At 51.9% G+C, this 26,858-nt stretch overlaps 7 protein-coding genes across 7 annotated transcripts; 3 read left to right on the top strand and 4 right to left on the bottom strand.

The window, feature by feature from the left end:
• Nucleotides 1–45: 45 nt before the first annotated feature.
• Nucleotides 46–5,482, bottom strand: BDV17DRAFT_174907 (uncharacterized protein). The gene is made up of 3 exons (XM_073754835.1): nt 2,067–5,482; nt 599–2,017; nt 46–548 (listed from the first exon to the last, which is right to left on the bottom strand). Exons 1-3 carry the CDS (start codon nt 5,274–5,276, stop codon nt 396–398), a joined length of 4,782 nt encoding a protein of 1,593 aa, XP_073619594.1. The 5' UTR covers nt 5,277–5,482; the 3' UTR covers nt 46–395.
• Nucleotides 5,483–7,397: 1,915 nt separating this feature from the next.
• Nucleotides 7,398–9,669, bottom strand: has1 (ATP-dependent RNA helicase HAS1). Its single transcript, XM_073756680.1, has 4 exons — nt 9,013–9,669; nt 8,228–8,949; nt 7,916–8,176; nt 7,398–7,862 (listed from the first exon to the last, which is right to left on the bottom strand). Exons 1-4 carry the CDS (start codon nt 9,617–9,619, stop codon nt 7,611–7,613), a joined length of 1,842 nt encoding a protein of 613 aa, XP_073619593.1. The 5' UTR covers nt 9,620–9,669; the 3' UTR covers nt 7,398–7,610.
• Nucleotides 9,670–14,295: 4,626 nt separating this feature from the next.
• On the top strand, nt 14,296–16,544 carry BDV17DRAFT_279488 (transient receptor potential ion channel family protein; the record flags this gene model as incomplete). The annotated part of the gene is made up of 2 exons (XM_073759724.1): nt 14,296–14,668; nt 14,725–16,544. The coding sequence occupies 2 exons, from the start codon at nt 14,296–14,298 to the stop codon at nt 16,542–16,544; spliced, it is 2,193 nt and encodes a 730-aa protein (XP_073619592.1).
• Nucleotides 16,545–17,614: 1,070 nt separating this feature from the next.
• BDV17DRAFT_174659 (uncharacterized protein) lies at nt 17,615–18,821 on the bottom strand. The gene is made up of 3 exons (XM_073754833.1): nt 18,708–18,821; nt 18,512–18,640; nt 17,615–18,436 (listed from the first exon to the last, which is right to left on the bottom strand). The coding sequence occupies exons 2-3, from the start codon at nt 18,587–18,589 to the stop codon at nt 17,705–17,707; spliced, it is 810 nt and encodes a 269-aa protein (XP_073619591.1). The 5' UTR covers nt 18,590–18,640; nt 18,708–18,821; the 3' UTR covers nt 17,615–17,704.
• Nucleotides 18,822–21,822: 3,001 nt separating this feature from the next.
• On the top strand, nt 21,823–23,398 carry BDV17DRAFT_253656 (DUF3602 domain-containing protein). Its single transcript, XM_073756679.1, has 2 exons — nt 21,823–23,127; nt 23,178–23,398. The coding sequence occupies exon 1, from the start codon at nt 22,173–22,175 to the stop codon at nt 22,659–22,661; it is 489 nt and encodes a 162-aa protein (XP_073619590.1). The 5' UTR covers nt 21,823–22,172; the 3' UTR covers nt 22,662–23,127; nt 23,178–23,398.
• A 243-nt stretch (nt 23,399–23,641) lies between these two features.
• BDV17DRAFT_253654 (uncharacterized protein) lies at nt 23,642–24,637 on the top strand. The gene has a single exon (XM_073756678.1). It carries the CDS (start codon nt 24,339–24,341, stop codon nt 24,492–24,494), a length of 156 nt encoding a protein of 51 aa, XP_073619589.1. The 5' UTR covers nt 23,642–24,338; the 3' UTR covers nt 24,495–24,637.
• Nucleotides 24,638–24,731: 94 nt separating this feature from the next.
• Nucleotides 24,732–26,757, bottom strand: BDV17DRAFT_253653 (actin-related protein ArpA). Its single transcript, XM_073756677.1, has 3 exons — nt 25,799–26,757; nt 25,433–25,747; nt 24,732–25,384 (listed from the first exon to the last, which is right to left on the bottom strand). The coding sequence occupies exons 1-3, from the start codon at nt 26,561–26,563 to the stop codon at nt 25,322–25,324; spliced, it is 1,143 nt and encodes a 380-aa protein (XP_073619588.1). The 5' UTR covers nt 26,564–26,757; the 3' UTR covers nt 24,732–25,321.
• Between the last annotated feature and the right edge of the window lie 101 nt (nt 26,758–26,858).

Genomic DNA, 26,858 nt, shown 5'->3' with positions numbered 1-26,858 from the left:
CATTGCATGACGGCATTCGTATCTCCGCATAAAAACCAAAGCTACCCCGCACCCAGAATCAAGAGTGGGGGATGCTAAAAGTGGACACGCCGACAGGTACTAGTAGGTTGTAGTTGTTTGTGCATTGCTTTCTTTTCAATACACACATGACCGTATGGTAGACAGAATATGCAGCAGAGAAGGGAATCGCTAGATACATCATCGAGAAGTAAAAAAAAGTACATCCTCGTCATCGGCACTGTATATGACGAAGCATAATTTTGGCAAATATGCAAGGCGCCAGTCATGAAAAACCAAGGGTACTACTCATTTTATCAAGTCGTGTCGTGATATGGTATGGTATGGTATCAAAAGAAGTGGGCAGAGCACGAGTGTCAAACTCGCGCGCGAATTACTTAGTAGTCATGCTCGTCGTCAATTTGTTCAGGGCTGTCGCGGTAATTGCGCCTTCTCCTGTTGGGGCTGTTGTATTGGCTGTTGGAGTTTAGAGGGCGAGGTCCAGTGGGCTTGCGTACGGGCGGCGAGTTGTGCGGAGACACGGCAGAGCTCTGTGATGAAGTTAATAACGGTCTATAACAGAAAGTGCTTGATGGCTTACCCTTGAAGCAACGCGGTCCGCGTACGACTGTTCCTCCCCTTCCTTGATCTTGGGCGGTCTCTCTGGGAACAGAGGCCCGTCGTCTTTAATCTTTGGTGGTCGTGGGGGTCCCTGTCGCGAAGATCGCCCACTGGCTTCTGAGTAGCCTGCGTCGCTTCCGCCGCTGAATCGCCGGTCTCCATTAACGTCGGCGAAGCTAGGATTTGAGTTCCACTGGTTTGAGTGGTTCCCGTGGTTCCCATGGTTCCCATGGTTCCCATAGATTCGCGCCTGTGACTCCAACTGGGACTGGTATCGACCAGTAGGGCCCTGGCGCGGCTGAGGGTGCTGCATGTCGAGGCTGTCCCGGTGTGCCCGGTACTTGGGAGCTTCAGAAACCTGAGAGGGAACCAAAGGCGAGGGAGGCCGGTTCTCCTGCTGGGGGGATTCCTCATCGAGGGTGTAGTTCGAGCGGATCCTAACATCACCCTGAGGATCGTAGTATTCTGTAGCCTTGTAAGTACCAGGCGCGAGATCAGATCCAGAGCGCGACGTGTCGAACGATACTCGCTCCTTTCGGCCGGGCTGCATGCTGTTGCGAATGTTGTCTCCCATGGAGGAAGCCGTGGTCTTTGACCAGCGAGAGATTTTGGGGAAGAAGGACGAGCTGCTGGATTTGTGCTTCCGTGCCTTCTCGTTGGTCTTTGGCGTTGTCTCGTTGCTGTTGCTGAGACCACCCGAGGCAACGGCTGCCCGAGGAGGCGTCGATAGTGGCGCAGACCCTGCCCTCTGATGCCGAGCCTCAGCATTTCCTGGGAGCTGCGGGCTCAGGAACTCTCCACGCTCGTCAACCACATCCTCCTCGTCGGCCTCCGGAACCGTACTGACACGAGTGTCGGCATCTCTCCGAAGCGCGGTTCCACGCGGTTCAGGAGCAGCCCGAGAGAAGTTGGACAGGAAACCAAAGTGATCCCCAGGGGAGGATGTGCCGGCGCGGCCTTCCGGCTCGTAGCCATCAAGATCAATGCTGGCTGCGCCTCGGTTACCGCTACGTAGCATGTCATTCTGGCTCGTTCGAAGAGCATCCATGTCATCCAAAAGTTGTTCTAGCATGTCTTCAATCCTTGCCAGATCGTTGCCGGACTTGAGGCTTAGCCCCTTGAGGGCACGCTTGAACAGGTTCTTACGCTTGACTTCTTGCCCATCATCCACAGACGTCTGGCGTGTCCTGCTGCCATTAGTCGGTAGAGGGCGCGGTCCGCCGATGGCTTTGTATGTCCGCTCGTGGTGTCGCTCGTTGGAGTCAAGCAGCATGCCATCCTGCTGGGCGATGAACTTCTTCATCTCCTCGAAAGAGTTGCGCATTTCAGTGGCGCTTCGGACTAGAGTCACCAGGATCTCTGTGTCTCGAGCATTCCGCTGAGCATCGCGAACCGTGAGCTGTGTAAGTCAGTAATCATTCCTCTTGATGATAAAGCATGAAACTTACATGGTCCATGAGCGCAACGATGTCTTTGGACTGGATACGGTCAATCCCTCGTCCAGTTACACTGTCATACAGAGGCGAACCAACTCCATGAGAGTAGCCGCTAAAGTGTCGTTGATGTGATGGCCCAAATGAATCATCCGCTCCAGTGGGGCTATCAAACAAGCCGAGCCCGTTGGTGTCGATTCCGCCGAGTCCCTTCGTCCCCGGCTCAGGGCTCGGGGAGATGGGGTTGGCAGCCGAAACATAGCCTTCGTCCTTGGCGCCAGGGGGCGTGCCAAACGCAGGTCCATTAGCGTACTGCTGGTCTTGGTAGGCATCGACACCATAGTCATCTTCAGGGTAGTAATCACCATAGCCGGCGTCCCTAGACCCCAGGCCAAGGCCGGCACCCGCAGCACCTGCAACAGCAGCAGCGCCAGCGCTGTCAAAAAGAGGCGACTGGCCTTTTCCGGATGACGTGTTGTACGGCCAGGCATTATCGTGGCCACCCCCAGCAGGGCCCTGAATGATGGATGGGTTCGTGTTGATCTCAGATTCGGATTCCAGGCTAAGACCGCGATCCTGGGGAAGAGGGCTTTCTGCCTCACCAGGAAGCAACTGTGGTTCGGTTAGGTCATCCAGTGACTGTGTGACGCTTTGTGGTGGAGAAGTGACACCCATGCGTCTGCCAAAAGAGGTCGCGTCTGGGCTTGAAGCGTCCATCCGTTGCTTCAAAGGGCTTCCCTGGCGAGAAGCCTGAGCTGGCTCGTTCATCTGCCCTAGGGATCTCGTGCTGCTGTTCTCGTTCAGCACGAAGGTGTTGGAGTGCGACTGGCTTGCTCCAGATTGGTCGGACTTTGTGTCCAAGATTGACGGGTCAAGGATCGACGCAACATTTGACTCGACCTGTGTAGGCTGAGTAAAACGAGGAGTTACCCCGACACCTTCGGCAACAGGGCGACCTTGGTTCGCCTTTTCGATAAAGTCGCTCCCACTGCCGTCCGTATACTGGGCCATTTGCTTTGGATCGATGCTTGCGGTTTCCGTCTGTGAGTACCGGTAGTCGTCGTCCGATTTATCGTCGTAGTGCTTGCCTGGTGACTGCCGAGACAACACTGACGAGCCCTCGTAGCCAAGGTACGGACCAGCTTCCTTCTGGCTCCGGACGATTTTCTCCTGGCTTTCACTAAAACCGTCGGGGCGCTGAGACCGTGCAAGACTCGTGCTAGGAGCGGAAGAAAGCGACTCAATTGAGAGTCTTGGCTCCATGTCTTTCTCGTCTCCGGAATACTCCTGTGGAACATGTTGCGTCGAACCTTGCCTAACATGAGACTCACTCTGGTTGCTAGCCACGCTTTGAATTGGACTGAGAGCGCGTCTAGCGTTGAGGTGGTCACCATAGCCAGGTTCGCGATGATCCGTGTCTAGCAGATTGGCTGCCGCTGCCGCGGCAATAGCTCCAGCGGCTTCGACAGACGGTGAGTGACTCCATTCGCGGCCATGGTCGGAGGTGCTGTGAATCGACAGGTTGTGGCTGGACTGGTTGCTGTGCTTGAACCCTAGATCCTGCCGCGAGCCGCGGGGTTCAGGTGCGACTGTTGTTTGCTCCGAGAGGAGAGAGGCTCTTGTCATGATATCCGATTCGAGAGCGCTGCGGAACGGCATCGGAGCAACATTGTGCTTCTGGAATACCAATTCGGTTTCGTTAATGTTCTTCGGTTCACTTTCTTTCTCATCATCGTACTCGCCGAGACTTGAACGCGAATCGTGGGATTTGAGGTTATTCGCGGTCAGACGACTACCGACAATGCCAGCTTTCTCGGCGTCTCGTAAGCCTTTGCTCTTTTGCCGACGTACCATATCTTGTTCAGACAATTCCGGTCGATGACCCTTGATGTAGCCTGAGTCCGCGGTCATCTGGCTATCCCGGCTTGCTCTGCGGCCCTTCTGGGACGAAACAGAATCGTCCGCAAGAACAAGGCCTTCGTCCTTGCTGTCTCGGTTGAGAACAACTTTAGGCTTTCGGACGTTTGGTGCACTTGCATGTTTAGAGAGTCGCCTAACCAGGCCATCGCGGGACTCCGAGCTTGCAGGCGAATGGGAGTTACTGAACTCACGCTCAAACTTCGAAGTGTTCGTGGCAACCTTCTGGTCTTTCTTGAGCTCTTTCAGCTCGGGTAGAATCAGCCTCCGGATGGCATCTTCGACGGTTTCGAGAAGTTTTGGGTTATTCAGGGAGGACTTGGATGCGTTGGAGTGGAAAGAATATTGGTCTTTGGAGCGACGATTTGAAGAAACATTGGAAGTGCTGAGCAAGCTAGACTCGGGACTTGCCAAGTCTTCGTCCTTGGTGTAGTGTCGCCGCCGGGAAGGCTTGGATTCTACATCATGGTAGTCGGAGGCAATGCCTCGGTTCTTGCCCGCTCGGCGTTTGCTCGATGCATCGCGCATGTTGTTCGTGACCTTTTCTGCGGCGCGTTGAGCGATCCTTTCCGTGCTCAAGCTGCGGCTTCTTTGGCGAACTGGCGTTTTGAGATAATCTTTGGACTCGGGTTCGGCCTCCTCAAGCTCCGAATTTTGACTGAGAATTTGTCGTGGGCCTGATGATGGAGCTTCAAGCATGCTATCCGCGGGCATCGACGAGATTTCGGAAGTCGGCAGGTACTTGCGGGAAAGCTCGCTGCCTTGATCGCGATTCAGTAGTTCGACCTCCACGGGCCCGGCGTTGAGGTTTTCGTCTGCGGAAGAACTATAGCTCAGGTCATCACCATTACCTTCGCTGATTGCTTTTTGCTTTGATGATGGGGAACCGAGAGATATGCGACGGGAATAGGAAGGCCTCCGATTGCCAGCGGAGTCTGTGATGTGAACGCTCGGTTCCTTGGACTTTTTCCCGGACGACGAGGGTGTGACTCGGACGCGGACACTGGGCCGGGAAACTATCGTACCACTACCAGAGCCCTTCCCGCCCTCGAAGTACTCGATGAGCAGGGAGGTCTGGGAGTGGTGACCCGAGCGCGACAGTTTGGAGTCCTCACCGCGAGAGCGGTGCTTCCGGTGGGTGGGAATTGTGACGGGACTCCCGTCGTCGGGAATCGAGTAAGATGTCTTGTCTGTGCGGCGAGAGATGTCAGTTCCCAAATCTGTGCCTGTGACGCTGCCGCCAATGGTGTCGACAATAGAAGAATCTGTAGGGGCAGGCAGAAGCGGTCTCCGGGTGTTGATGCCCATGACGAGAGAGCAGTGGGAGAGGTATTTCTTTTGTATATTTTCCCGTCCGTCAGACAGCCTCGCAGCTCATAGTCTGTCGACCACTCCCTTTTCCGAAGCCCTGAATTTCTCTTTCCATCCGATGTGAGGGGGTAGGGTATGCAGTAGTAGTTGGGCAATGGGGAGGAATGGAAGCGGGATCGGGCTTAGGGAAGGGGACAGGAAGAGGGAAGGACGGGGTGACCTGAGCCCCGAAGTTAACAGATAAGGTGTTAACACAGATCGGATGGATCGATGTGCGGTCTTCAGGACAAGGGGTGGTCAGGGTTGGAACGGATAGTGGCAGAGGCGGGGTGTGGGGAGGTAAGGAATGTGAGGCTGAGAGGCTGTCAGGTGTAAGGGAAGAAGGAAATAAAGTCAAGCGTACCAGCGCAGGCGGATTAGTGAGTGAGAGAGTGGAAGAAGGAGGGAGCAGCAGCTGATCGGTAGTCAAGGAGGGATGGAAGAAGGTTGTGGACGGAGTGGAAGGAGGATGGTGAGTGACGCTGAGAGGTGAGGTGAGAGAGGTAACGGAGGCTTGCTGGCAGCTGGCGGAGGCGAACAGTTCAGCCGCTCATTATCCCGACACCAACAACCAAGCACGAAGAATTCGCTGCACAGGGCGAAGAAGTGTGTACCTAGCAGGGGGGTGAATAAAGCAGAATGCAAATAAATGACGAGAGAAAGGACGAGGAACGATGGAGACGGCGAACAGAGAAAAGGAATCGAGCGGGCGAGAAAAAGAGAAGGCTGGGGAGACGCAAAAAAGTCGTTCAACCGACGAACAATCGAGCGAAGCGCTGGGCTGGCGACTGGCGAGAATTAATTTCCAGCAGTCTCGTATCCTGATTGACTGAGCTTCGATGATTTTCTTCTTTGCCGAAAGCAAACCCAGTCTCTGTTGAAATCGGTGTCCAGCCATTGGATTCTATACTCCGAGGTCATCTCAAGCAGGAGTTTATCTACCAGCAAGAAAGATTATTAAATAGACAGCAACACCCTCCGACCCATAACAACAATAAACCCAACTGTTCTCTGCAAACTGGCTTTACTGGAGACCCTCACCACGCAAGGCTTCTTACGTGGGTAGGTAGCAGCCTCTAGTCGCCATGGCCACCCTCGGCCGCTATCAATATCGAGATGGGCAGCATCGGTACTTGATCTTCCAGATATCATGTCTTTCCCCTCTGTATTGCCAGTCACTCCCATTGAGTACTACCCAGTCACCTCCAGCCATCCTCAATATACGGTGAAGTAGATAAAGACAAGCCCCCCTGGGTACCTGACTTCCTCTCTGAAGGTACCATGGGTCTTCCCGAGCGCCTCCCGATCCCGCAACAGTGTAACATACGGAGCATGTCCAGACTGTCCCATCCGTACCCTCTTCCCAGTCAAGACTCAAAGTCACACATGTAGTCTAGTGCGTGACTTGCTCCTCTACGATCAAGAGGATGAAATCTTCCGTACATATCCCGCCATGGCAGCTCTGCGCGTCCAGAAGAACTAAACCGCATCAGCCTAGCCCGCTCACCGCGGGTCGTCCGGACGACCATCGATTGGCGATCCTGCTGCCAACTCATCACTCTATCACATCACATATCCTCGCTCCTTTGCGCTCAAGGCCACTTGCGCCTGGTGATTGGGTAGGGATGCTCCTGGTTGCTGCGGGCAGATATCACACTCACACGCACACGCACACGCACACTGTTCACACACGGGGAGGACTTGACTTGACTTTCAAAGTTCAAGGCTGGACCTGACAATGGCCGTTGGGTTAGACCCACAGGGCGAGAGAACCTAGAAATGACTGGGCTGTGCCCTGACTCTGTGACGGTGATAGACACCAGCCACCGTACATATACAAACCATCCAGCCACTTTGATTTTGTTGTTGACAAGAACCGTGGAACCGACCCTCAGTTCCTGTTCCGTGCACTTAAGTTCAAGGCTCAGGCAAAGAAAGGTTCATTTTAGGTTATCGCCTGAAATGCTGAGTTCGATCCCGTCTGATCGTTCGATGTTCCATGTTCGACGTTCCAGCCTGCCAGGGCATGTTTACTCTATTTAAGCTTCTCCCTGCCAACGGTCCAACGCCCTTGCATCGAAGCCACGTTTCGCTTTGCATTTCAACTTAGAACCTCAGCTGTTTATTTACTCTACTTAGTTTACAGCGGTTTAAGAGGAGCTCTGAACCGTTAAAGAAACTTTTTCATATAGTATAGCCCAGGCTCGGTAGCGCAAAGCTATGTAGAACAAACCAAACACAGAAACTCCAACCCTTATGCTAATCACAAAGCATACCTGGTAAATTAATTATTTAATCATCCTCGTGCTTCCTTTTAAACTTCAGCCCTCCCTTCGGCTGGCTGCCGTAACTGCGTCGTCCCTGCTGCTGCTGTTTCTTGTCTCGGCTGAGGCTGGACCCAAGCTGGATGTCGATGCGAGGTGGTGCGTTGAATCCAAAGCCCTTTGCCACCTTAACGAGGTCGAGCTTGTGCACGTCAAAGACGGAGCGCAGGGAGTGCGACGCGTAAGCTTGGATGTAAGAGCGGTAGCCTTCTTTGGCGGACTAAAACGTGGGTTAGTGAAAACAGAGGTTTTTGAAGGGAATTGCTGACTCACCTTGTTGAGGTAGTAGTTTTGACTAATCAGCTTCTCGAGTTGTGACTGAACGTTAATGATCTTCTTGGCCGGGAAATCGAACTCGACGACCGGTACTCGAGCTTCTTTAAGGTACTTCAGGAATCCGACTTCGGACGGCTGCAGGAACATCAAACTACGGCCCTTGCCGTTGGCGCCACGGGCTGTACGTCCAACTCGGTGAATGTAGTCGCGAGTGTCATCTGGGGGGTCGAACTGGATGATCCAGTCAACGGCAGGAATCTGAGATCATGTTAGTAAATTGCAGACATTTCTGTGTATAACAAAACGTACATCTAAACCTCTCGCAGCAACGTCTGTGCAAATCAGGACGCCCTGCTTGGCGTTGCAAAACTCAAAGAAGGTGTTGGTTCGCTTCTGCTGCTTCTGCTTTCCGTGCAGATCCAGGACGGGGAGGTCGATGTAGTTCAAAAGTTCGGCGTGGTATTTCACGCAGTTGCAGCTGGAGAAAAAAACAATGATCTTCTTCTTGAGGTTGCGCTTGAGGAAGGAGAAGAGCAGCAGGAATCGCTTGTCAGCTTCGCAAACAACATATCCCTGCTCTAAGCCCGCAACTGTACTGTGTTCCTTCCTGTGGTCCACGTTGATGTACAATGGTCCCGGTCGCAGCGATATCCGCGCCAAATCCTCAACCTTAGTAGTCTGAGTGGCGGAGAACAGCATAGTCTGTCTGTCCTCAGCAGGTAAAATCTTGATGATCTGGCGCATCTCGTCCTCGAAACCGACTTCCAGGATTCGGTCCGCTTCATCGATAACAAGGGTCTTGAGGTTCTTGAATACAAAGCCGGGGGTGTTTTGCAGGTGATCGAGTAAACGTCCAGGAGTGGCAATGAGTAAATTGACACCCTTGGTGAGCTTCTCCGCCTCCGCTCGTCGGTTCGCGCCTCCAATAACAATACCATATGTCTGGCTGTGCGCCGTCAAAAGTTCCCTAGCCACACCGAAGATCTGCAGCGCAAGCTCGCGCGTCGGGGACACAACTATAACACCGGTACCTAATCAAGAAACTCAAATTAGAAGTTGCACCGGCAGCAAGACAACGACAGCCGCAAACATACCATTCCGAGGCTTGAAACGGAGCGCACTGAGCATCTCAATGGCGGGAATCAAAAACGCCAATGTCTTTCCTGAACCCGTTTTCGCAGCACCAAGAACATCACGACCCGCAAGAAGCGGCGGAATCGTCCGCTGTTGAATCTCTGTCATGGTCTCAAATCCCATCTCTTTGATACCCTGAAGCGTCTTCTCAGACAGATTTAACTCTGTGAACTTCTTAGGTCCGCCATCCGGCTGTGGCAGGCTGACCGCGTCCATTGAAGGAAGGTCGGCAGCGTCGTTCTTCTCAGACTCTTCCGCCTCACCGTCCTCCTGACGAACAACATCATCCACATCCTCTTCCTCTTCCTCCTCTCCACTCCCACTCTCCTCACCGCTAGGCGAATGGCTCACTTTCCGCTTCTTCTGCGCCTCCTCCTTCACGGCCTTCTTCGCAAGTTTGAGGTCCTTCTCCTTCGCCGACTTGATAGTGGCCTTGGTGTTCGTCTCGACTCCGGTAGAGGTCGAGGGAGCGTCGCCGCCATTCTCGGTCGCTTCGCGAGCGCTTGAACCGTGCTTTCTCTTGCGCTTCTTCGAGATGTTCTTTGCGGTATCAACAGGGGCCGGCATCTTCGCTAGCTATAGTATCCAAAGTCTCAAGGAAGACTTCGCTGATGGACTTATCGATTGGCAAACCCGGGCGGTCGAGAATTTTTTGCTACGGCGCTTTTTTTTTTGCTCCCGTCTCCGCATTTGTCACGTGATGATAAGCTGATAGATATTTATGCCTTAAGGCATAAAATTCTAACCACCACCTTCACTAACACTACATTAATGGCAAGGTTAACTTAGAGGTGTTTTCATACAGGGTACTATTGAACTTGCCCAGTGGCAGAAGCAATGAGCCCAACCAGTCTTCTTACGCAGCCATATAGCACAATAGTATGGGAAGGCGCGATGGAGAGCTGTTAAAGTTTCCAGGGAAGGAGTAACCAGCATCGCACCTGCCATGCGGACAGGATGCTCAATCGCAAGACTCGAAGGGTACGGCTTCCTGACCAGGCGAGGAAGGAGCAACTGGCACCTGCTACGTCCATCGCGCCTTCCCTAGAAATTGAGGAACTCTTAGGATGGGACGTCCAGCTCCCGTCGGTCTCCCAGCATTGCCAGGAATTTGGCCGTCTACCGGTTCGACATAAGAGCATATCAGGTCAATTCAAGAGCAGATTGCCTTGACATTTGAGAGCAGCTGAAGACCCTGACTTAGGTCGTTCCAGATATACACCCCTTTACCCTTCGTCCTTGCCATTGAGTACTACTCAGTCACCTCCAGCCATTTCTCCGTTGATAGCATCCTGGGGCAGCTTGAAAGGCGGTTCGATGATGGCCAAAGGCTCGGTGGGACTGCTTGAGGTTTGATGCGCGTAAGCTATCCCCTGGAGAGGGGGGTTCTCTATAATGACAAGGCATGTAACTGGTTCATTATGTCTCTGTTCCTGCAGCAAATCTTATCAATAAATTTACTTCATGAACGTAAAGCAAGTGAACCACGCCAGCAAAAATTGTGTCTGGACGTGGAAAGCAATCCTTCAGCCGCGTCGTCACCAGTACCATAGACTCATAATAGACCCCGACCTGGACTGGAGTTTCTAACTTGATCATCATCGTGCAGTAGTCTAACAAACAGTACAAGCCTGTTGTTCCTAGCGCGTCTGGTCCGGTCCTTTGATTTTGATATCGCAACGCAGAGTTATGGTGGATTTGAGAGAAGTGAGCCGGGAGTTGTGGTCTCGTCAGGATCCATATGCTCATTTGCGTCCTGTTGAGAAAGAAGGAAAGGGCTGAGGGCCCTGGGGGTTCATGTTGGGTGAAGGGCCTCGCCTTGGTTAGCCGGACGATACACACGGAAGAGTCACTTTGAGGTGGTCGTGATAACGAAATTGAGGTTGAGATTGAGGTTGCGGTTGGGTAGAATAATGGATGAACAGTTCGAGAGTGTTTATCTGGTAAGTTGTTGCTTTCTGCGCTACAAAAGATTATGCTAGGCTCTAGCAGTCATTACTTCATACAACCAGGAGCATCTCTCCGTTTGGGTTTAGGATTATCATGGGACTTGCCGGTGTAGCAGCTTTAGCGGGCATACATCCGTAGCTTGCGCGGAAGTATCCTCTGTAAGCACGAGAGCGGATGTATAGTCTCAGGCAACACGATATGGCTTACGGAGCACTTCATTATTGTGCAGAAGGATCCGATGGCCTCTGAAAGTCTGGTTACCAAGCTTCTCGTTGGATGATAAAAATAGGTCGTTCGGCAAGCTTCCTGGGTGTTTGCGCGGCTATTCGGACGTAGGGAGCCGGTTTCGGTGCATGATGCATGTCTGCCTTCCTTCCTGAGCTGACAGCCTAACAGTGAGCTCCTGGACCCTGGAACCTCAAAGTCTGCCTTGCGATGATGCGAGCGGGAGTATTGTGGGGGTGGACCCATATGTACTCCGTTTGCCGTTGACTATCAATGACCAGATGAACAGCTCGTTGGCCGACAAGATTGATATGCAAAGCGATGAACACGACGTCAGTGCTGATCAATAACTCACTTAACGCTGACGTACCGAGACGGAGTAGATAAGCCAGGCGGTGTCTCGACTCCATCGGTCTGTCCACTGGCCCTCCGCAATTTTCTGGAGTCTGAAACTGTGGCCTTTTTTCCATCTCCCAGTTTGAGAGTGAGACTTGATCTGCGGCCCTTCTCAAACTCATGTAGATCGAAATCTTCCTGGCATCAGCCCCACTGAGACGTCCACGCTGTCGGTCGTCTGATGGCTTGGATGCAAGCTGAAAGAAGTTAAACAGACTATCAAGCTGAATATGCCTTGCGGCGATTGGCGAAAAGGGAGCTTCATTGAAGTTAGCACCGATGGTGTGGATGGGGCCGGTAATCGGGATCCCGGTCCCTAGAGGAAGTAGGGGGCCACTACGTCATTCCAGTCTGGGAGATGAAGTTGGTGGTTTGATCGATGCCTAGATGTCCTTTGTGGGAGCGTCTCTGATGCTAAGAGTTGCACAAGCCTTTCAGGTACCAAAATTGGTCGGTTTTTAAACACAAGTGGCTGTCGAGGACAAAGAAAATTCAACTTTCAAGTCTCTGGAAACCGCTGCTGACCCGCTTGAAGCAGAGCGCAAGGGACGAAGCCTGCCCGCTGGATGCTTCAAGTCCTCGGAGGGCCTGCTGCTGCATCGTCCATGTTCGGCTACCTGGCCTTTCGGACAGGTATCAGTTCGAGAGTAATAGGAATGCTGGCCACTGTACTAGATAATGTCCGTGATACTCCGTACTGTAGTCAAAAAAAGCATCATCGAGCGATTACATATTGTTCCCCAGAATTATGTGAACGGAGTTGGTGCCTTGACGATCTAAATCCATGTCAGATGCACTCATCGGCGGTATCAGCTGTCACATCCGACTCCACGTGCAAAGAGGCATATGACGCGCTCAGCTGTCAGGATGGGCAATGACTGGCAATTTGGAAGAGACCGCGGCGCATTCTCATAAGAGCAAGTTGTTTGAATCCCGCGTTGAGAAATTAAAAGCGAGAAAATCTTGAGGGCAAACTCCATCGTGCCCGTACTCGTACCTTCAGGAGGGGGCTGTGCAACGGGGGCGAACAATAATTCTCGCGCAAGACTCGGCGCTAAGCCAGTGCAAAATTGAGTGGAAATTTCTTTTGCTTGGTCTTACCATTTTATTCAATTGTCCAACAAGAAAGAAAGTAGATAGAAACTCCGGCCTCGTTTTTGACCTTGTAGATACGTACGGAGAGGGAGCAGGTGTTCTTGATCATGAATCTGAGGCTAGAACCGCAGGAACTAGAAACTAGCCACCATTTGAATGCCGAGACCGTTCTGCAAGGGAACAGCCTAAGACAAGGTCTCACATTAACTCTTTTAGCACAACCATAATTTCCTTCATTAATAGCGTTGAAACATGGCCGTCCACGAGGTGAATAGGCAGAAGAATAACCATGGGAGAGAAGAGCAACTTTATGGCGGGCTTTCAAGTTCAGTATGGGGCATCGGATCTTGGCAGGAGCACGGTACTAGTAGAGAATGGTTTATGGCGACAAGAGACTGCAGCGCTGATGCCATCGCTTGGGCGTTACGTCGCAGGTTATGAAAGAATCAACGCCGCCGATCAGTGGGCACAAATCAAAAGTTGATCCAGTGGATCAAGCGTACGGAAATCATCCGTCATTGGGCCTGGAACTGCGATCCCCTGAGGACGCGCGTGCACTATTCGTTGTCCTTTAACGCTGGTGCTGAGAACAGTCAAGAAGCTGAGAGCTGCGACAAGAACTCAAGACTCTTGGACCACTCTGCCGACGCCAGAGGCAAATCTTCCGGGACACAGATAACTGGACTCTGCAGCCGCCGCTCACAGTTCGAGAGACTACAACGACTCAGTCGAGACAGGGTGCGATGGAACAATAAGAATAGAAACGGGCCTTGACTGTTGATTGGTGTGCTCGCCCTTCTGCCCCGTGCTGAGTCAGCGGCCCTCCTCATTCTCGCATTCCCATTCCGCTCGAGCAAACCTCTGACCCTCTCAGGCTCTGACCCTCTGGGCCGTCTGCATTCCCCGACCGTCTCTCTTCCAACCGCGACGAGATCCCCTGAACAACCCTCTCTCGCTGTCACGCTTGGGTCAACGCATTCCATCTGCCGTCATCTTCTTTTCTCATCCCCCTCTTTTCACTGCTTGTTTTCTCCCCCCCTCATTCTTCTCTCCATCTGGTTGCTGCGAGACTTCAGATCCGGAACACCCCGGTTTAGGAGAGACGCTCATCCATCCAACCTCTTCCTCCCCCGGCAATACTGGCTGTCGCCGCCACGCTCGCTTTCTACTGTTCCAACCCCTCGACTTTCGCTCTCCGATACTCTTCACTTCTTTCAGCTTTCGCTACCAGTTACCTTTCCGACAATAATTTCATTTCGCCCATCTGGTGCTCCGCTCTTTTCCCATCAACCATCCATGACGTTGTAGACTATCATCGCTACGACCGCTTCCCACTAATCGCTCGAATATACCGCCAACTCTACGAACCCCATACCTTCAACTCCGACTCAATTGCTGTCCACCCCCCATACTTCCTTCGAGAACAGGTTTCTGAAAGCCTTCCGCATCCGGCGCCGCCAAGCCTAGGGCTCATCGCGTTACCACCTGGGATCTTTTCGTCGTCGTTGTCGCGATAGCTCTTATCGATCTACCTTTCCGTTGATCAGAGCGCTAGTGCTCAAACTCAACTCATCAAAATGCGGTCGATATCGATTTTGCTCTATTTTCTGGTCGCCCTACTCCATAGTCCTTTTGTAGCCTCTCAGAGGCTTATCGAGTCCAAGGCGCTCACATTATGTCAAGAGAGTTCCAACTTCACTGCCACATATTTCAATGTCCGATATACGCCTGACAACAACTCGCTTGTGATCGGTTTTGATGGAGTCTCATCTATCTCTGGTTATGTGGAAGCCACGCTTATACTCGACGCTTACGGTTACACTGCTGTGAAGCAGACCATTGACCCTTGTGAGATGAACCTTGAAGGTCTTTGTCCCATGAATACTGGTCCTATCAACCTCAAGGACACCCCTGTTACTATTGGCGATGATGTCGCTTCTCAAATTCCAGGTAGGTTATACCAGCCGCAAACGAGCGAAGGAACGGTACTAACATGAATAACATAGGCATCGCGTATAACGTTCCCGATCTTGATGCCTCTGTTCGCATCTATATCAACTCCACCACTACCCACGAGAGCGTTGCTTGTCTTGAGGCTAGTCTTTCGAACGGCAAGACCGTTTATCAGAAAGGAGTGGGGTGGACTACAGCCGTCATCGCTGGTTTAGGTCTGACTGCTTCTGCCATCACCTCTGGTCTTGGACATTCAAACACCGCCGCTCACGTTGCCGCCAATGCCATGTCCCTCTTCAGCTACTACCAATCGCAAGCGATGATTGGTATGACATCCATTCACATGCCGCCCATCGTTCAATCTTGGACCCAGAACTTCCAATGGAGTATGGGTATCATTCGCGTCGGCTTTCTTCAAGATATCTGCACCTGGTACCAGCGTTCGACAGGAGGCACGGCTGCCACGGTTCTTTCAGAACTATCAACGGTCTCCGTTGAAGTTCTCAAGAAACGATCATACGATGCTGTCGATCTGGTTGGACGGTCTCTTGGTGCTATGTCTAAGCGTGATGGCGCGGAGGGCGAGAAAGTTACTTCGGAAAGCAAAGAAGTGCGAGGTATCGAGCGTGTTGGATTCGTCGCTGGAATTGAGGAAACCAACATTTTTCTGACGGGTTTCATTTTCTTCGTCGTCTTCGTGGCCATTGTGATGCTTCTCGTCGTCGCCTTCAAGGGAGCGTGCGAGCTTCTAGCTAAGCATGGAAAGATGAAGAGTGACAAGTTCCAGGATTTCCGCAACGGATGGAGAATTGTTGCACGTGGTATTCTGTTCCGTCTTACTTTGATTGGTTTCCCTCAGATGTGTATTCTCTGTTTGTGGGAGTTCACTCGCAATGATTCCCCGGCTGAAATAGTGCTTGCTGTGATTATGCTCATCTCCCTCTGTGCGGCTTTAGGCTGGGCTTCATTCAAAGTTATCAGCCTCGCGAAGCGGTCAATTGCGCTGCACAAGAACCCGGCATACATCCTTTACTCCGATCCGACTTGCTTGAACAAATGGGGTTTTCTCTATGTGCAGTATCGGGCAACGGCGTACTACTTTGTCATCCCCTGGCTCGGCTATCTCCTTGTCAAGGGCATGTTCATTGGTCTCAGTCAACCGGCTCCTGTGGTGCAAACTGTCGCCTACGTTATCATTGAAGCCGCTATGTTGATCGCAGTCAGCGTTCTGCGCCCGTGGATGGACAAGAAGACAAACATCTACAACATCACTATTGCCGCCGTCCAGTTCTTGAACTCAATCTTCCTGCTCTTCTTCTCCGATGTCTTTAACCAGCCCGGTCTGGTTACAGGTGTCATGGGTGTGGTCTTCTTCGTGATCAATGCCGTCGCTGCATTGGTGCTCTTGATTCTGGTGCTCATCGCTTCTATCTACGCCATTGTCTCCAAGAACCCTGACACACGCTATCAACCCATGAGGGACGACCGTGGCTCATTCATCAAGTCCCAGACTCAGTTGACCACCGAGCTGGACGCCTTGGGTGCAACTGCTCGTGGTGACATGACGACAACTCCTTACAAGAGCGATCCTTTCGCTGACGACAATGGTTCATTCTCTAGCGGCAATGGCGCTAGCGTTAGCCGACAAAACCTTGAGCCGAATCCTATCGCAAACCCCCATCAACCACCTCATTCTCCCGTTGACCCATCGCTACCATTGTTCCCCAGCGACAACTCCAGCCCGCGAGGTCCTGGTGGCGCTGATAGCATTCAACGGGCACAATCGCCAGTTCCCCGGAGCTTCACCTCATCACCGTACCGAACACAGAACAACGCAAGCCCATGGCAAAGGGGGGCAGGTTATGACCACTAAAAGAGTGTTTGCTTTGTTTTTACTTTTCGATGAATGCTTTATTAGCTTTGCTCAAGAGATGAACTTATGGCCGAGTACGGGAAGGGAGTGACCGCTCGACCCGTGCTTTATTCATTTCTCATATTCAGCGGTACTCAGCATACTTTACTAGTGCCTCTTTTTATTCTTCTCCATCGTTGCTTTTTGATCTTTTTTTTTCAACCCTGCGTATACTGTGATATACTGGACTCTCTTTTCCGTTCCTCATCCGCTCTCTCTCTCCCTCTTTACCTCACCAGGATTTCCTTACCCCTTTTTACTTGCTCTTGCTCTATATTACACTCGGCGTTCTGAAGCATTGGATCTGGAGATCAGGACTTGGGTTTGCGGTCTTTGTGCTTTTTTCCCTGACAGAGGTTTATCCGATGGCCCTGTCTTGCTTTTACCGTTGCTCTACTATAATTATGGAAGACTACCACTACCATAATGTTATTGCTGCGTCGTGAAGACGCTGTTTCAATATTGCAATTCAGGCTTTGATATGTCGTAGGATGTTGTAGGACTTGGTATTTACTCCGTGGTGTCAATGCCTGGTCTCTATACAGGCAGGAATTATTAATGACAATCACCACCAACAATCGCCAACAGACGGTGGGCGGGTGCAATCTACGGGTATACTATTAGTAGTACTTGGTAGACGCGGCAGGAGTAGGCAGCTGCTCCTTCCCTCTTTACCAGTTCCTACCTTTCATGGCACCTTCCCAAGATAGATATCTTCGAGTCCGGCCTGCCCTTCAGCAAGGCAGGCGCGATGGATTCATCCATCTAGCCAGAAAGCCCCGCTGCTCCTGCCATTCTCGTCCTACAGTATCTGAGCCTGAGTCTGGGTCTGGCTTGCGCTTAGATATTACTTTTCAAGTATCCCGGCTAGGAAAGTCAGGCTTGGGTCGAATATTCGCGGCGTCTCGAATGCATATATACCTACCTATATATATGGATATATGATTCCAATCGTTGGTATGTGTGCCACTCACTATGTCCGAGTTTCACACAATAATGCGTCGAGTCCAGGTTTCGGGACTTGTAAACGTAAATAGGTACTACCTCTGCAGAATCTCTTACAATTTCCCCCTTCAGGTAGGTGAATGACGGTGAGTAGACGTAGGTATCTCGCCGGGAAATTATTCCTCGGGATCGAAATGTGTTCTTAGCTTTTCATACATACTCATACTTTCACATAAGGAAAGAACGTAATTACAAGATAGAAAGCGAATAGAATAAAACTCCTCAATGCGCCAGAAACAAGGAGAATGACTTAACGAGTAATCCATCGCATGGCGAGCCATTAATTTTGGCTTAGCAAGCTCAAATGCATGCGCAATGCGTATCATATCACCGCTACCGCTTCTCCCCCATCCCAGGCGGCGCTCCCATCCCCGGCGCCATACCAGGAGGCGGACCCGCCGCAAATCCCTCAGGTCCAGGGCCACCAGGCCCAGGCGCACCAGGGATCCCGGGTCCAGGACTTGGACTAAACGGGGCACCTGCACCCGGCGCACCGGCGATAGGCGGGAATCCCTGCGGAGCGCCCGGGAAGTTGGGCGGTGGGAAAGGCATACCGCCTGGTGGAGGGGGGAATTGGCCCGGGGGAGGGACGGAACCGACAGGGAGGTTTGGCATGTTGGGGAGGGGTGGGAGGCCTGCTGCGCCTGGGGGTGGTGCGCCGGATGTTGGTGGGAAGGGAGGTGGGAAGGGGAGGCCTCGGGCTCCGGGGGCTGCGCGGTGTTAGTGTTTTGCTTGTTATAGAGGGATTGCGTTGTGTGATTTGTCTTGGGGAGACGTACGTGGTGGCATGGCAGGAGCGCCGCCTGGTCCTGGAGGAGGCATACCGAATGGTGGAGGGGGGAATTGGCCTGATGATACGGTCGACTCGTTAGCTCTTTATCCAGATATCAATATCAACGTAGAAGAGAAAGGACAATACGCACCACCAAACGCAAACGGCGGCGGGAAAGCACCGGGGGGCGCCATCGCGGGGTTCGGAACAGCCTGTCCCTCAGCCGCATACGAGGACGTGATCGAATCGATGACCGACTGTGCCTTTTCCTGTCCGATTTCTGCAATTGCAATTGTGAGCTACGCTGTCACGGCAAGAGTGCGGACCATGGTGTGGATGGCGCGTACGCTGGTAGTACTCAACGACGTTCCTCAAATGGTTTCGGCCGGAGTTATGCGCCTTGCGCACGCTCATTGAGTCGTGCGTCAGGTAAACATCGCAGTAGTCGCCTATGTATCGGGCTTGGTGTTAGTACATCGTTTGCACGCGGCAGATTCAGATGAGGCGGGTGAAGGTCGCGTTGCGACGGGTCGAGTCATCAATGACAGAATTCATATTATGGAATACCTACAGAAGAGTGCCTCAATGGTTAGTGAGCGAACAATGTATGAAGAACAGGGGATTACTTATATTTCGGCATCTTGAGTGTTGAGCGCCGTAGCTGCAACTCGTCGTCTTGATGGGATATAGCTCCAGCCAAGCGGGTATAGTAGGACCAAGCTGTAGTAATCTTGCTTGCTTTGTGGTATGCGTGTTATACGGTAGGATTTCTCAAGTCCCGTCTGCTATATGGCTGTGGAGAGATTCATGCGGAGACAATGAAGATATTCGATGCGATGCTATCTCAGGGCGGTCAATGATGGCAGAATAGCTTTCTAGTGCCCCAGGCCATAAGGTGTCAGTCCCTGACCCATACTGTTAACTAGATCTGCCAAGTACATCCTCTCTATGTCCTCGACCAAAGGACGGAGATACAAATCTACTAAAAGCAGCTATAACGTCCCCCTTAACTCCCACGGATCTCTCCGCGCCCAAGTCCTTAGACACCATCGCGCCTGATGTAGCCTCATCGGCTTCCTCAGGAAATCAGTAGTGAACGGGAGAACGCGGTGTAGAGCTGGATCAAAAGTCGCTATATTGACCATTGCGATAATCGCGGTGGCTTGCAGGATAGGGTCCTGAACAAATGGCGGCTGGGTGCGAGTTATTTCGGCCACCACGCAGCCGTCTGAGGTTAGATCCGAGCGAGTTGGTCTATAGGACAGAGTGTGGAGATTAGGCCCATCCTGCTAGAAATATAGATGTTGGAGACAGCTGGCTGAGGGCTCACTTTTATGAAGATCAGGTGGGGGTGGGGGTTTCCTTCGGTAGGCCAAGTATGCGAGGGCATCAGGGCCGTTGCTAAAGCTAACTGTCTTGTTGAACCGTTCAATTATCTTGGCTGCGAGCAGTCGGTTGACAAGGTTAAATATTTATTATTAGGTTTATACACGTCGAGGACGAGGCAGACAGAGGTGCTCGAACTTATCCTCGACGAACAAGATGTGCTTTCTCCAAGATCCACCAAAGTGGCCTGGCATTTTGGATGTCGGCGATGGTGTACAGTAGGTATGTTGGAGATTCAATCTGACAAAGCCATCTTGAGCCAGTCTCTCTATGCCTGGAGCCGAGCATCAAACAAGGCTCACATGGCTCCAAGGTAGCCTCAACAGCACCCAGGCTTTTTTCTATACAGGTGTTGGGAGCTACTTTTGCAGATACACATATAGTCAGCGTAGAGAATACTCTGTAATCTGTAGATATGATTGACCCTGACTCCTTGAGCGTGAGGGGATGGATGAGGAGACTCGAAACATAGAGAAGTGAGGGGTAGACTCTCCCAATTTCGAAGACTCAGACTACCTGAATTGCGGAGAAGCAAGTCTGTGACAGACTGACAGACTCCTCAAACTACTGTCAGGTGATGGCTGCAAGTTTAACGCATGGAGGGAAGCCGAGGAAAAGGAAGACGAGGACGTCATGCCGAACTCCGAATGGGACCTGAGCGATTTCTGGGGCAAAAAATCCGGGGAAAGGGTTACTTTCCCTCGGTCGCCGCCGTACAATACGTAGCATTATTGCACCGTCCCTTGCTACCTGACAGTTCTCTGTCAAAGCCTCAGAATCAACAATCATGCGGTCAGCCATGGCACAGCGCATGACTCCCTACAACCTCTGAAAATGGAACAAGTCAGTATCAACTCATCACGGATACCAAGGTGCGAGCAGCGAGACGGCAAGACACGGCCCTCAAGGTGGAAGTGGAGCAGCAGAATTTTCAGTTGAGCCCACCAATAACCCACTTATTTCCGCTTGGCAGCCAGCTTCCTCTTTCGTCAGCGCCCAGGGCCCAGGCCAGCCCTGCGTGGCAGATCTGGGGTAATCCTCCCTGTGGTTTGCGCAATGCACGGTATGCACCTCATCCCACGGCCATGCAGTATAGTTGTATCCATTACTCAACCAGGTGCTCCATGGCTCTGTTACATGAACATACAGAGTATCTACTCTGTGCCAGTAGTCTGGCTAATAGTAAGAGTTCATCGAGGTCACCCCTGACTCCTGAATAGGGAGACCGTGTTCTTGCCAAGCGAATCGGTGAGAAATTCGCAGCGAGGAACAATAATGATCTCCTGCCAAGCGCCCGGCCACTGCATCACCATCAATCGCATCAAAGCACGCCCTTGCCTCGTGGAAGCAGCTCAGCGCTTCGAAATTCCCTCAGCTGATGGCCCCAGATGGCGATGATGCAATTGTGCTTGACAGCTTGACGCTCACTCGATCCTGCGGGGTCAAAAATTCTCCTGAGACGAGGCTTGAGTCATTTTTCTGTTGGCTGTTGCTGGGCGGCAAGCGGTTGTAAGCGCCAGATCTACTTCAGATCTTTAAGAGTAACAGGGCCATGTGTGTTTCTGGCGACGTAGCGGACTGGCAATATACAGAAAGTCCGGTAATGACAGTTGACCAACTGCTCGAGGCCATCCCTTGACGAATGTGTCTGCTCTTGTGTTTATGCCCAGAGATCATCATCGTCGTGGAAACTGAAAGCAGACAAAAGCGATGGTTTCCATTACCCTCACAAAACCACCGCAGCCTGCCTTGTGCCCCGACCGCTTCTTTCATTGGTGGTGGATAGTTTCTGTTACGTTTCGCCACAGCGCTGACTGGCCGGTTGCATGTCAGATGATTCTTAAAGCAGCAGGGACAAATACCTCACTACAACTATGATTGACCAATAGTCTGAGGGTCAGTCATCACCTGGGCGGGTCTTCACCTTATTTGACTGGCTCAGGAGGCAGGTGCTGCTTTAAGCGCTGCGAGTGCAAGTGTAATAATACCGTAAAATACGGGCACCTGACGGGGTTGTTTTGGCGATGGATCCTCGATGAGAAATTTGCTAAGCGCATTGACGATGAGCAAGAGGTTGAGCTCCACTGCGGACTCAGCGTGTGACCGTCGCGGTGTGCCTGGAAGGGGTCTGCGAGTCGGCGCGACGGGGTCTCTGACGACTGTCTGCCACTCACCATGCGCACAGGCGGAATTGCGTGCCCTGCTTGGCCTACCTGGCCTTGCTTTCCCCGGAACAGCTCTCCTGGACCCAGTCTATATAGAGCTGCTGCCCCCGCCGCAATCTCTGGTTCACTTTGACTACAGCTCACAAAGAATCACACAATAATAAGACTTTTCTCCCTCGCGTTCCTGATCTTCTTGATCTTCTACGTTGACTTCAGCGTTCTTGCATTCATCTACACGAGCATAGAACAGCATCTATCACCATGCCCGTCAACTACCACCTCGTCGAGCCGCACCCCTCTGTACCGCACAGCGGACGCCCAGCTCTGCACACGGCACGCGGAGGAGCAGGCAATGTCATCAACCTGAAGAACACCAAGACCACCGACTCCCGAACAGCAACGGGCCCTGCATCTCTCACCCGCCTCGACTCTCACGTCCCTGCAACATTCACCTCTGGCCGTGGTGGCGCCGGCAACGTCCACCGCAGCAGCGAACGCGCCATCTTCAGCTTCGACGAGGAGCTCGAGCGTGAGATGCGTCGCGGCGCCCCCGTCTACCACGTTGGCCGCGGCGGCGCAGGCAACATGGTCCACCGCGACAACGACTATGAGAGCACGCTCTCCCGCAAATTTTCATCGACCAGCCAGGGCTCAGCAAAGAGCAATCTCTCTTCGACCAGTGACCGTGCACGCGACATGGCTCGCCGCGGCCTGGAGAAAAGCTGGGAAAAGATCAAGGGCATGGCATAGTAGACGAAAGACATCGTGATGCTTCGTTCTTTGCGCCTTTACTTGACTCGTTCTCTTCAGCGACTTCCAACGCATCTCGCGGCGTTTGGTCCAACAATTTACGACTTACGACTTATGATCACCACAAAAGTTTTTGATTTTGATTTCCTCTCCTTCGAATATCTATCTCTACTCTGTCGTCAATCAATCACCGCTCACCGATACTCTCAAAATCTCAATTCTACCTACGCCCTACGCCTTTAATCCTTCATTTCGCTTCTTTTCTACAACCCCCTTACCGACACGAACATCTCTTTAACCAACCTGTCTTCGCACCAAACAACCCAATTCTTCAACATTATGATACCCCAGTCTCTGGACTGTTGAATTTCCTATTCATCCATACTATCTTGGATTAGTCTGTCTGGGAACCTTGGTACGGCTATTTGCCCTGCCAAGAACGGAGTCGCCATCGATTTTTTACAATCTACCCATGTACTTAGTTAGCTTATCTTGAATCAATCAGAAAAAACAAACACTTTTGCATGACCTCGATCACTTTGCTTATTCGTAGATATGTAAAAATAAATTAAATAAGATAAATCTGCTGTGCCTGAAGGTCAGGATTCTCAGGAACGTGTCATGTCGATCACCGATGACGCCACGCTCGTGATCGACAGTCGACGTCGGACGTGGTGGCGTGGAGAATTCATCTTGAGATCTCGGGCACGTCACCTGGTAGGCACGACATAGCCTCGAAAAAAAAAAACAAAAATTGAAAAGCAAAAATAGCATGAAAAAAAACTCTGCCTGTTCTTTGCAAAAAGAAAATAGGGTTCTAATATTGAATATCCTGATGCCTTGCGTCGTACAAGCCACGCGGGCTATTCTATTTCTTACCCAAGAGCAGATCCTGATCTGATGCCCAGATCTAACCCTAATTTCTATGTATAGTTCGTGGACGTCTATGCCTCACGTCACCACCACCATTACCATCAAGGCTGCTATTCCTGATTCTTGGGTCCTTGACTCTTGATCCACAGCGAGAAAAGGAAAATTTGCTCAGTCCACACTGGAACTGATGCATTCCCTGACTCAATAATGGTCCAGCAAGACTACAGTCAGGCGTGGTATTCGTTCCAAGTTCCAACCCAACGCCCGTGGCCTAAGGCAATATCTATGACTGAATGCATACCCTATCCACGTGGGCGTCGCAAAGAAATTCCAGAAACATTACGTCACATTCAAATATGACTCCATGCAATTCAAACGGAAAAGCCTCTGGAGAGACGCTCTCCACTCCACATAGCAGGCATTAGGCACGAATGCTCTGTAGGTGGGAGAGCACTCACTCTACCTAAGGCAAGAAGGCCGGTGAGGCGTGATACCAAATCACAAGGCATACCCGTGACTTTACCTCGGCCAAGATATATTTTATACAGAGGGAGAGGTACGAGGGCTGCGGAAAGAACGCTGCGATGCTACCTACTAAACAGGAAGGCACGACCTCGGGATGGACCCAATGCCATCGAAGGAAGGAGCGACCAGCCCGACGGTTCAGGAAGTTACGAATTTCCGGTAGGGAAGGAGCGACTGGCGCTTAAGGAAGGCACGGCCCGGTGTGAGCGCTTCGGCGGAAGGGAAGGAGCGACCCATATTAGATCTCGTACGCATGTTTTACTGAGCCCTATACCTAGAATGACCAAATCGAAGTATCTGACACCTTTGTGCCACTGGGCTTGGGCGACTTCGGGATGCTTGAAACCTCCCGGATTATGGCCTATGGTAGAATGGGTTGATATTGAAATCCTAAGGAGAGTGTCTGAAATCGATCATGAGAGCCAGGAATGGTAGCAGGGGCGGACGACTTCATGGCATTTAGACTTACTTTGTAGGAGCATAATGAGCCCCTCGGAGATAGGTAGTAGACCGAGTATGAACGATAGCTTGTTTACCCCTTTGGGTGGTTGGTGGTGGGAGTGAATGACATGGATGCGAATGGTCAGTCAGACTCAGATTGAGTTGATCAACCCCCAGGATTGCTAATCAGAAGGGTCATTACAGATTAGGGACGAGCAGAAAGTGATACAAGTCACAACGCGCAAAGCCTATTGCGAAAATGGATGTTCGAGGAGCCTTCCAAGGTGATCATCTCTATCCCAAGTCAGATTCGATTATTTACACGCAGACTCCTAACTAAGAACGTTAGGTCTGTTGATACCCAGTGCTGTAAATAACACAAGAACGAAGGGGAAGGGGATAAACGCGTAGAATAGAAGAGGGGAGGAAGAATCTAGAGATTCGACCGCTTGAGGAGATGCCCTCTCGTCCACTTGCGTGTGTCGAGGAATAGGTAAGGTAGTTTGTTAGGAGTGTGCGCTGTACTAGTATGCAATTACGCTGCATGTGCGAATGGCGGGACTTCGTAAAAATCAAAAGTCGTCGGTGTTGATGATGAGAGTTTGGCGTGAAAGGCTAAATGGGAAACAGGACCTTGAAAAAGAAATGGGGTATCAAAAGCGGCTGTGTTCTATCCGCCGCATGGAGCTAGGAAGGTCGGTCTTTCGGTTAGAGCTTCTAGGGTGCTCCGGTGATTCGCGTTTCTGGTGCTGTTTCATGCTGCAGCCGTGCCCTAGCAGGGTGGCTGAGCTTTGCACATACTTAGTCGAAGACTGGATTGTCTAAGCAAACTTCCGGTGGATGATCTCAGGGTCCTCGTGCCATTCGTCTGCGCTAACCCACATCTACAACCTGTTAGCGCCTAATCCAGATGTAGTGAACGTAAAGCTTACCTTTCGGAACGTGCTGAGCCCAGCAAGAATCCCTCCACCGATCCAGGTTGTGTACTTTCGCTCAGCAGGAGCGGAAATGCGAATCTTCATATCCTCCACGGCCAGTCGCTTGATCTCGCGCATTAGACGGTCTGGGAAGTTCTTGCAGAGTGTGGATCCACCGGAGAGGACGATGTTGAGATACAGCGACTTCCGCAGGTCAAGATCCGTGCGGATGATGGCATCCTGGACGATCTGGTGTACACCGGGGTATTCGAGACCAATGAGCTCGGGGTCGAAGAGAATCTCAGGCGCACGGAAGCGTTCTTGGCCAATCTACAGGGTGAACGTCAGCTTGTGTCAACCCTCTCGATTTGCACCACATACCTTGATCTTATGCCCGTCCGGCAACACGTAGTCCGCGTACTTCGACTCTGATTTGTAGCTGTTCACCCAGTCCTTCTCCTCCCGCTTCGGGTCCAGAGAAACGTAGCAGACCTTCTCCTTGATCATCCGCACGACCTCCTTCTCCGCACTGGTATGGAGCACATTCCCGGTCTTCCGAAGCAGCAGCTGTAACTGTTCCGTCACATCTCTCCCCGCAACATCGATCCGCCGAATACTATTGGGGATCGCAAACCCCTCAAACACCGGAACCGCATGAGAGACACCATCCCCTGAGTCCAAAACCACACCAGTTGTCCTTCCAGAAGCATACAGCGACAACACAGCCTGAATCGAAGTATAAAGCGCCGGAACATTAAAAGTCTCAAACATGATCTGGGCAGCGATATCGCGGTTCTTGCGCGGGTTGAGCGGTGGCTCGGTCAGGAGAACGGGGTGCTCTTCCGGCAGCGTCTTGAGCTCGTTTTCATACACATAGTGCCAGATTTTCTCCATATCGTCCCAGTCCGTCACGATTCCGTGTTCTAGTGGGTACCGAATCTTCATCAGGCCGCGCAATTCCTGGGCTCGTTGTCCGATGAAGACGTCGCCTTCTAGACCGCCGGCCATGACCCGCGGGTGTTTTGGCCGACCGACAAACGAAGGGAAGTAGCAAGAGGGGATTTCCTCGCCGGCGAACCCGGCGCGGATGGTACCGCTGCCATTGTCGATGACGATTGGCGCGTTGTGAAGAGTGGCCTCAGTCATTGCGGGGAGGAATGGGTGAGTGGGAAGTGCGTTTGAGGGATCGGGGAGATGTTTTGTGAGCGCGGGTTTGTTTGTGAGGCGGCGGCCCCGCGGCCAGGAAGCTGTTTATCCGGAACAAGTGAGGCTGGCAGCGGACAAATAGGCGGTATGACACCTCAATTATCGAAATGATTTGGCAAGGAGAGAGCGAAGAGGAGAATTGGTCGGTCTTCGTTGAGAACAGGAGGCTTTCTGCGCGTTGGCTGAAGCCAAACCAGATTAGGAGAAGGCCTCCACAGAAGCTCGGGCCACCCAG

This window comes from Aspergillus undulatus, assembly GCF_047715775.1.
Source record: "Aspergillus undulatus strain CBS 261.88 unplaced genomic scaffold BDV17scaffold_5, whole genome shotgun sequence".
Classification (NCBI taxonomy): Eukaryota; Fungi; Ascomycota; class Eurotiomycetes; order Eurotiales; family Aspergillaceae; genus Aspergillus; species Aspergillus undulatus.
Note: the sequence above shows the minus strand (reverse complement) of the source record. Positions and strands in the feature narration are given on the sequence as shown.